Source organism: Atta cephalotes (genome assembly GCF_000143395.1).
Source record: "Atta cephalotes unplaced genomic scaffold scaffold00015, whole genome shotgun sequence".
NCBI classification, from domain to species: domain Eukaryota; kingdom Metazoa; phylum Arthropoda; class Insecta; order Hymenoptera; family Formicidae; genus Atta; species Atta cephalotes.
This window is the reverse complement of record NW_012130079.1, coordinates 4,616,074-4,626,982: the sequence shown is the minus strand read 5'-3', so window position 1 is coordinate 4,626,982 and position 10,909 is coordinate 4,616,074. Positions and strand designations below refer to the sequence as shown.

Here is a 10,909-nt window from a genome sequence, read left to right as displayed (position 1 = left end):
TTTTCTCTTTTTTCTCCTCTACCGTTGTCGTATATGCTTGCTCGATGGTGGCTTACTTTATTTCGAATTTATTACGTTGCTTAATTGCTGTTTTATGATTCTTTTGTTGGCGCGCTGAAAATGCCCGTCACGTCGAACGACAACGAGAAACGTAGTTCAGAAGTATAAGGCGAAATATTAAACCATAATTTAAAAAAAAAACATTTTTTAAATCGCTCTAATTAAAATTTTTGCCAGAGCTTATGATAACTTGAGGTAGACAAGATGACATTTTAAATCTATGCATTTTAATTAAACCTTTTTATATGAAAAGATAGTAAAATCGAAATTTTGTTAAAACGTTCAAGAAATTAAATTTTACAAAAAGAAAAGTAACAGTAACATTCAATAATAATTGCAAATTATATATTATATATTATACAAGTATCTTCTTGACCGACGTGTATGTTCGATAAATCGGATTTATCGGATTTTATCACATTATATAAAAGCGACAAATATGTAATTATCGCCGATGCAACCTGGATTGCAACCTGTTGGTCACTTGCCATATTTTCTCAAACATCAAATGGCTTTAATATCAGTAAAGATTCCTTTCGGCGACCTCGGACAATGAGACCTCTCAAGTTGATCCTTATAACTCCCGCCTTAAGCACTCGCAATACCTTAAGATGGTTTTATAAGAGTAAAGTTGCGAAAGTACGACACGTAACTTTAAGGTGGTACTTATACGAAGCTCGTAAAACTTTCGTGTCATTTTTAGCATAATCGTAATACACGTCGAGTAGTTCGTGTTCGAGCGGCTAATTGGGTATTAATGAAAACGTACAAGAAGAAGCTCTGGCAAAGTTACAATTGGCTCCGGCTACTTGGAATAATCTTTCTGAACATTTTCTCATTACTACGTATAAGAATAAGGAAACTGAGCAGAGAGTTTCTGCGACATTGCATTTCGAATAATAACGCAAATCCAAGATGGAAATTGCCAAATTCATATCTGGCTCGTTCCAACCGCAATATACTAATGTTTATTGTATATGCAGTTACAAAACCCTTCCAATTTCCATCTTGGATTTACATTACAATCCATTGTAAAACGTGACTGCAATTAAACTTCTTCATATCTAAAAGAGCGTGTAATTTAAACAAAGCTATTCTGCCTAATTGATTGGTTAAACTTAATTGACAACAAGAACAATCGCACGTAATGATGTTACTTTGATAATTGATAATTACGCTAAATTGGTTAGAATAACAATTACAATGTTATTTGAGAAATGGCTTTCTAAGTTTCAATAAAATTTTCTCTCTACTTCTCATTTATCTATCCTATTTATATACACATCTATTCATATACATATATCTATCACGGAGAGAATTTTTTCTTAGAAAAAGTTTACCTTGAAAATATGGATAGTTGTAGAACAATATTGTATTTCGAAAAATTTTAATGTAAATCTCTCTCATTCATTAATAAAACTACAATAAAATATAAAATAAGTTTGATTTATTTTACTAAAGTGCATGATAAAAATCTTCAAAATATTATATTGTATCACAACTATCATATTTCAGAGTAAATTTTAAAAGAAAATTCTCTCCTTGTACACATATAATATTACATATCTATCTTTTATCGAGTAAATGAAATATTGAAATTGAAATAAACCTTACCAATAACTGTTAAATTGACTTTGGAGTTTCTCGTCTGGCCAATTTGAAAATCGACACGACACCTGTAGATACCGGCGTCCTCTTCTCTCGTGTTCTCGACGCCTAGTAACGCCGGTTGCTTGTCCAGCATGAAATAGGCGCGATTCGAGAATACGCTGTTGTCCGACCATCTTTCAGCGACCCCAAATTCCCGGTTCCTGGCGTCGATGCTATAACAAAAAATCATATCGATAATAAATGGACGAGTCAGGTATTGGCAATTGTGAGCTGTTTTGTGTTAATCTTCTATAAAAAATGCACAATCCGCCTCATGAACAATATAGAGGAATACTTATAATGAATACGTATTCGTTTCTCTTCTTCCGTTTTCGGATAAAAGGGAGCTTATGATATTAAGCTGTATCAAAAGTATTTTAGCAGAGAATTTGATCGTATTAATGTCGCTAAATTATAAATTCTCTCACCTTTTGATATTACATATTAAAATGTACGTGTAAATGAATTTAGTATGCAATAATGATGATGATAATGTGATAATTTCCGTTTCAGAGATGCGAATCGGAAGATTAAATTGTGTTGGAATTAAAAAGTGCGAATAAAATTCCATTCATCAAGATAAATGCTTTTGTAACGTCATTAAAAAATGTAGGTCATGCAAAATGTATTATTATGTACACAGCATTTTGCAAGAATATTTTATGACGTAGTCAACCGTTTACAGTCATGTGAATAATCCGACAGACAGACATTTTCGAAATGCTATATTATACAGTTTACGATATGTATCATCTACAATAATAAGCACGAATGAAAATATCTGAAAAATGCGCCCGATGAATTATAGTGAGAATAATTTCATGGTAGATAAAATACTCGTTACGGGAATTGTTGTAAACACAAAATGTGGCGAATGTTTGCACTGAGGAAACGAACTGCAAAACCGATTGTTTTACCATTCTCGTAAAACAGAGATTTTTCCGTCGCCGCAATGTCGCGTCGTCGGTTTTGCGCCGACCCGCTAACTTTTCTCTTTCTTCGCGCGATCCCGTCATACAACGAAGTTTTCGCGTTTTTGTCGCGAGATCTTATTTTTTTATCGGACGAGCTTCGCTCAAAGCCTCATTTGATTCGATACAAGGAGGATATTTAAAATGGCGTAAAAAGTTTCTACAAAGACGTTGGGCGTCTGACGAAGGCGAGGCGAAGGCATTAAAGACACTGAACAGAATGTTCTATTTTTGCCTTCTATTTTTACTTTCTTAATGATAATTTTTTTGACATTTTCATCGTTAATCTTTCTTAAAAGAAGATGACGCGACATTTATAGTTTCTAAATAGATATCAAAAATAAAGAATTTCCAATAAATTAAGCTCTAGTAAAGATGAGAGATAACAAAATAATTCTTCAATTAATTTTAAATGACTCCTACTTCAAAATAGAGTTTAGATTAAAGATATATGTATTTAAGATATAATAAATAAATGTATTTTTAGAGATGAGTGATATATTTTTAACGAGAAAATCTATCGTACTATCTGATCGCTCATTCAATCCTGACGTTTTGAATATCGAAATTTTGGCATTGAAGGCACAAAAAAAATCGCAAACGGATTTCGCTGCCATAGACTTTAACGATTTTCTATCGATACGCGGACGGCCACATGTATTCGTATTGCATTTGTCAATTATCAATCGGATGAGTTTAATTCGATGCTTAATTTTAAAGGATACGTGGTTCGGATGATGATTTTAACGGCAGGTGTCATTACCGCGGTAATTTCGATTAATGTTTATGAGCGTTGTTCCACCGCAACCGGCAGCCATGGACGAATTCATCAGTCCACACGAAGGAATAAATTAAAATCCACGAGGGATTTCCCACTGCATAGTTTAAATCGCGTTCTAACCCCGGCGCGTTATCGCAGCCGTTGTAATTGGCACATAATTAAAGTTCCTCGGCTGATCATTATATACGGGTAATCATTATTTCAAGCCATGAACGCTATCAAATTGTAATAATTATACAGCTATAATTGATTTCATTTCACGGCGATTGCGTTTCTCTTTCGCCGTTAATTACCGCCTAATGATTTACATGATGTGACACGGATTGCGTTGCAGTTTTTAAATAAAATTTCTCAAATTCTGCTGATCTGCGCGATTAATGCGAATGTTATTAACATTCCGGATTGCAAATATCGGATCCGGCGTGTTCATATTCCCCATTCGCTCGATTGTTATTGTTTGGGAAAATGCAAGTATTTCGCTACTTAACCGCGAATAAACGCGTATCCACACGGCATTCAAACGAACGAATCCGCTTAAAATGCCGTTGCTATTTTTCCTGCTTTTTAAGATCCGTATGCTACCGCGTGACGAGTTTCTCAGTACGTGTATCGTAACGTTTGAAAAGGATTTTAAAATCGCGAGCTGAGGACACTCCAGCGTCAGCCGGCGTTTCTGCTTTTCTATGAAAGGAAGCGGATAATGGTGTGGGCGGGGGCGAGAGTTGCATGTTAAGCACACCGTTAAGTGCTTAACCATAATACAGCCACTGCTAATCTGCGTTGCAGATAGAGAGGCTTGTTTATGAAAAATGCAATACAACGTCGACGTACAATAATTTTAATAAAAAGCGAGGATCTAAAATAGAGTTAGGATTTGCCGAAGGATTAACGAGAGCTGCGAGATGAATTAGTTATTTGTACCTTCCGTTCGCTTTGTGATTCTCGTTCATAAATTCTTTCTATATCTGATTACGATTCTTCTCTATTTTTAAAAAACTAAGCTACTTACCGCTCGCCATTTTTATTCTGCTCTCTATATGTGCGACGACGAATTTTTCATATATTTAATTGTAAGTCCTCAATATCGCAACTGAAACTAGAATGTGACTAACTTACCATATGTAAAAAATTTTAACTCAGCGAACTCAAAGTTACACATAACGTACTTATTAATTATAATACCTCTTATAGTTATAATATAACTACTATAATATAAACGTGTTATATTATAGTTATATTGTTGAGTAGGAAATTATAACTAACAAGTACATTACATGTATTTGTGTTTGCTTGGAAGAGACGCAAAAATGGCGATATAAATTTCTATATATTTTAATTCATTCGCTACTAACGACTAATTATTTCTTGTTATTATTTTATACGTCGTAAAAGAAATTTTTTATTACTAAGGGACGCATTTTTTTCTTTTGCCTCAAACATCAAGATGTCTAATTTTAGCTCTGTTGTAGATCTGCACATCAAATTATCACTCTTCGATTATTTGAATTCCCTATGAAATCGATTCATGGAAGATTCAGCACTTGATTGTACTATCAACGCGATCACAATTCGTATATACAGACGTATTTTGAAGAGGAACACAATGAAAAATACAATGATCGTTCTCTATTCGATATTGTCAATGCCAAGTCGCGAAGCGAGATTCGATCTCAACGGGAAATACACATGCGAAACGCGAAACGATCCCAACTTCGAAACGTCCGGAGCGTGACAATAGTGCCATGAGACTTGTTCGAAACGACTAAGCGACTTGACTGTGCGAGTCAAGGAGAGAAACAAGCGTTTGGTCGGGAGAGCGTCAAAACAAAGGCGATTGCTCCTACCTTTGAACTTGTTGTCCTCATGGTGAAAACGACTGATTGATTTCTCACTTTAATGATATTATCAAAATTATTGACAACAGTTTGCAATATTCAGTTCGTATTACTTTTGGTTGCCGTGACAATCTTGTAGTTGCTTATCGAAGTTATTTGAAATGCTTGTAAAAGATAATTATAAAATTTAATAATAATATAAAATTTTAAGTATCGAATAATTTTGACATCGAATAATTTATTCGCGAAATTCATTAATATATTATCTGCTTAACGAGTTTTACGTGTCTTACTGTGTACGTCACAGTATAATGTATTCATTATCAGAAAATATAACAATGAAATATCGTGTATATAATATTGAATGGTATATTCTTTATGGCGAACGACGATAAATAGCTAGGTAATAATAATTATTTAGCTATTTGTGTTATTTGCTATTTAATATTCTTTATTAAAAATTAAATTCTATAAACAAAATTAAAAACTAATTCGAATTGATTCTTGAAATATTAATACAAATAAAAATTAACACGAATAAAAAACGGGCAATTAAGATCATTAATACGGTAATTGGTGCGAATATCATAAATATATACATATATATATATATATATATTTCGATCTTATCTACTGATCTATTACATAAAATACCAAACTGAACGTTTCGGCTGTATTCAAGCCATCTTCAGCAGTTCCCAATCATAGTAATAATTGTTCACAATCTAATGTTCGTAACGTAGTAGAAATCGAGTGCAGCAGTAAAGTAAGTCTCAACAGATTCCCATGTCTGGAGTGTAACCGTCAGTTAGCTGATTAGCTAAGTGCAAGCTAAATCAGAAATAATCATTTAAAAGAACAGTAATCATTAAAAAAGAAGGATAACCAAACTTTAAAGAGACTTACCTACTGCAAATCATAATTGCACAATATTATAAATTAAATAAGTTGAAATCACATAAATAGATAAAATTAAATTAAATTTCTTAAAAGAAACATAACGTTCGTAGTATCAAAGCAGAGTCAATTAATATAGAAGAATATTAAGAAATAAATATTCTAAGAGAGGAAACAACAACATTATCAAAAGTCATCGGATTGAAAAATAATATAGATAGCTTAAGTATAGATACACCAATCAAAAAAATTATTAAAATTTATTAATTATGTTCGTGTAAGCGTATGTTAATTATGTTGGTGTAAGAATTCCGTGTCTTTCAAACAGGCCATTTCTTACATTTTAATATTAAACATTTCAGACACTAATCTTTTCCCAATATATCTCTCATTATCTAAAATTTTGGTGTTATTCCAATCAAAATCTATGTTCAGAAATAACAGACAAATTACTGTTCTTTTTATTAATGTCATTTTTATGTTCGTTGATTCTAATTTTTAATTTACGGTTTGTCTGTCCAACATTAGAGGCATTGCAATTAATCTTAAACTATATGTATATGTTTCTTTGACTCATGAGAAAGAATCGTCTTTTTGTGCTTTAATAATTCCGGCAAGTTTATTCAAATTGAAGAAAGACAATTTAACATTTCGATTTTTGATAATGCTTTTGAATTTGTCATAAATACAAAGCAAAAAAGGGATGATAAACCGCGAAGTTTTATTGTTAATATTTTATCTGTTTATTTAAGCATCTTACGTTTTAAAAGAGACCTTAATCATAATCGATCATTTCAAAAATAAACTTAATAGAGTAATCATTCAAAAATATCTTAATAATAAAATTGAAATTATCCCTATGATATTTTAAATGAATAAAAGATAATAAAAAAGTTCTGTCCACCATGTTCATAAGAATACCTCTCTTTTGTGAAAGAGGATAAACAAAATTATATTGTGACATGCAAATAGTATACCGAAAGAAAAATTTTTAATATTTATGACTATAATTACATGTTACCATAATTATACTGCTATAATATTATGAATAATAATAATAACTATTTTAGAATTAAATATATTGAGTTGTCCGGAAAGTTCGTGCCGACTAACCTACATAATTTAATAAATGTATACTAAAATTTAAATTTTCTGCGTTTCAATTTTTCTTCAATATCGGCACGAACTTTCCAGATAACCCAATAACATAGGTTTATCACATATACATATATTCTTTGAAACAATATTAAATATAGTTGATCCAAAAAATGATTATGAATTATAATTAAGTTATTAGTTAAGTAATTTTAGTCATACATTTTTATGTTAATAATAACTATAGTAATTATGATCATTTTCGAACATATATATATATATTTGTTGATAGAGCTATATTATATCTAATTTTATCAACAAATATATACAATTATTCTAATAGTAATAATCATAATTAATATTATATTAGTAATAATAATGATAACATAATTATAATCACAAAAATAAACAATTTTTTTCTTAGTATAAAACGTGTAAAACTCGTTAGACAAATAACGTGTTAATGAATTTCGTAAATGAATTATTGGCGAATATATAATTTTCAATTTCAACGTTCGATACTGAATTAAGATACTTTCAACGCGATGGTAATAATTAATCCCAATATCGCGTATGCAAATTAGCAAAAATCTCGAGATAAGGAGCAATCTGTTTGTTTTCTACATAGTTCACGTAGTTTATGGAGTACGTGAGGGAAAATTAAAATCGTGCCGTGATAGGGAAATGCTAGGCGGACGCAATTTTATTGTTCACTGGGATTAACTCGGTTAAGACGCCACGTCGGCGTTTACGCGTCGATGAAACTGTCGCGAAATTTCGTTATCTACGAACGCTTTCATCGCATTTTCCCCGGCGAGCACGGAAAAACCGCGCAGTGGTTCGACCATATCGTCAGCAAGCGATCTGACAGCCGGCATATGTGACGTGTAATTAAAATCATAGAAAACATTTAAATCTGTTTACAATACTCCAAATAACGGTGCAGGCACTCGCAATATGCAAGCACAAAATATTTGTGTTGCAATTTTTCTATTCCTTCTCTCTCTTTCTCATTTTTCTTTTTTTTTTTAACATTTTTCGACATATATTTTCGATTACATCACGATACTATCTGTCCTATCATTAGTATGTGCATCACGATGTAACGGATTACATAACACACGGTTTACATAACCGCGAAATCCAATCCATATTATTTTGGACTGAATCCAAAACAACGATTAAAAAAGTGTCATTCTGAACCTTTCCCTGTCTCTACCAGAATATGAGTCGACACTGCATAATTTATCAGGGATATAAATACTAATACAATCGCGCGACTTTTCATGCAATACGATATTAATGTGACAACAGTGATAACAACAGTGATAAATAGTATATAACAATGGTAATACATACTAACAATTTTTTTATCACATTTTCAATATAATTAATTCGTCGCGCCCATGAAAATGCTAATTGCGCAGTTTCTCGACAATGTCCCGACGCTTCGTCTCCTTTTTTTTAACAATCTCTACAAATCGATACTTATGCAATATTCAACGGTGATCATAAACACGATATGCATTCTTTGAGCCGAGCGAGGAAGAAAATCGAGTTCGAAGACAATTTTCGGATAAAAGGAGACTACCAATCTCGCATTGTGCCGACGGGCTGTTTGTAATCCGTTCCTGTTACCAATAGCAGCAGTAGCTTGCAAATCGCTGTACATACGTGCGTGTCCTATGTATGCCCGGCGTGTGCGCACGTTCGCCTGTGTACGGATTGATTGCACTTTACCTGTAAACTGATGTACCGAGATCCTCGCGATACCAGAGCACAAGATGCACGGAGTCCCCCTCGTGAGTGGTTGATATGTCGCAGGGAAGATAGGCGGAATCTCCGACCAGTGCCACGATGTGTGATATGGGTACTAAACACAGAAACGTGGAAATAGTTAGACGCAGTTAACAGCGAAAGGCATTTTCGGAAAATACGATTAGGAAAGATTTCTATTTTCACGGAGAAGACAGTTTGAATGAAATATCTAAAAATTGAATTAAATACTGATTTGAAAATAATTTTGTTGGAATAATTATGCAGAACGCTTTTAAGACGCGTTAATGCTATAAAAAGTTTTAATTTAATTTTTATTCTAGCAATTAGTTTGAACATGAATAGTTATTTTGATGGTACAAACAAATTATTTTCAGATCACTATTTAGTTAAATAGATATTTCAATAGAACTGTTTTTTCCGTATAATTTTAAATAATATTAAATTCTTTTGTACTACAAAAGTTGCTTTCGTCAGAAAAGTTCATTTGACGACTTGTAACATTAAAAAATATCAATAACGTTAATAATATTTTTTACATAGAAAAGATAGTTTTGCTGAAATATTTAAAAATTTAACTAGGTAGAGATCTGAAAATAATTTTATTAAAATAATTATGTAGAACGGTGAAGCATTGTTAACAAAAAAGCTTTTAACATTCTAACAATCAGTTCGAGCATCCTACATAATTATTATTTTTGATGGTCCAAACAAAATTATTTTCAGATCTTAATTTAAATAAATTTTTAGATACTTCAGTAAAATCGTTCTTTTCATATAATTTTATTAAAATTAGGCGAAAGTTGTTTTCCTCAGTAATGCGTTAAAAGTATCAACAACGACAATAACAATTTAAATTGATTGAAATATTTAATTAAAACTTATGCGGTCAGATTTTTCCAAAAGTTGCTTCTCGAAATTAATGCGATTTTTGTGTTGTGTCGATCTCGAGGTCGTTATTTTGTATCACGTACGATATAAAAAATGTTGCTCGCACGGTCAAATGCGATATGTTCACATATTGATAAAAGTGCAATTTACTCGCTCGGCATATAAATGAATTTATTCTATCAGAATAATTTTTCACTTTATATGCAATTACATATCGCATTTGTTTCGTTTCCAAGCGAGCTTTACAATGATTATATAATTCGATGATTCGTGAATACCCGCGTAATACGATAAGTATCAGCCTATTATTATTATCCATTCATGCCAATCGCGCTTGATATTAGGATAAACACCTTCGTTAATTTGAATTAATTTATTCGCTGTTTAAACAATAACGTTACATTTAAAAAATAGGCACATTGATACCAATATTTATGTGAAAGAATAAAATGAAAGCAACGATATTAATTTTTTCATATATTATGTAATTACGCGGCTTTTATTCTTTCTCATTAAATGGTTTTACAGCAGCATATGTAATAACAGCTGTTATTGCACGCATTACGAGCCAGACATTTTACATCCGCTTCGTGAAATAAAGGTTGAGAGGCGCTTTTAGTTATACCTTCGATAAAACATTCCCAGGTGTATATTGTACGAAGCCATACGAAAACTTCGATGCATTCGCACATAGATACACCGCAATAAGGCCGTAAAAATTCAGTGTGCTACACCGAAGATAAAATTCGGAACATTGAGGGAGCATCACGCATGAGTTGTTTGTGTTACAAAGCGTGGCAGCAATTCTTTTGTACGAAATTAAATAATCGTCATTTATTTAACGCATTTTCTCTTTGCTCTTCTCTTGTTCTCTTTCAACGTTTGCGAACGCAGCGGTGACGATGGAAAATCTCGGGCTATTCATGGAGCTATTTCAGAGAACGTCATCGCTA

General features: G+C 32.2%; 1 protein-coding gene across 1 annotated transcript in view; it reads right to left on the bottom strand.

Annotated features, from left to right (window-relative positions):
- The window catches only part of LOC105618097 (neural cell adhesion molecule 2), a 79,741-nt gene extending 70,584 nt beyond the window's left edge, over positions 1-9,157 (bottom strand). The window contains exons 1-2 of the mRNA XM_012199637.1: positions 9,030-9,157; positions 1,675-1,883 (exon numbers count right to left, since the gene is read on the bottom strand). Coding sequence (XP_012055027.1) covers positions 1,675-1,804 — 130 coding nt within the window. The 5' untranslated portion in view covers positions 1,805-1,883; positions 9,030-9,157. The remainder of the gene's footprint in view (positions 1-1,674; positions 1,884-9,029) is intronic.
- Positions 9,158-10,909: the final 1,752 nt, after the last annotated feature.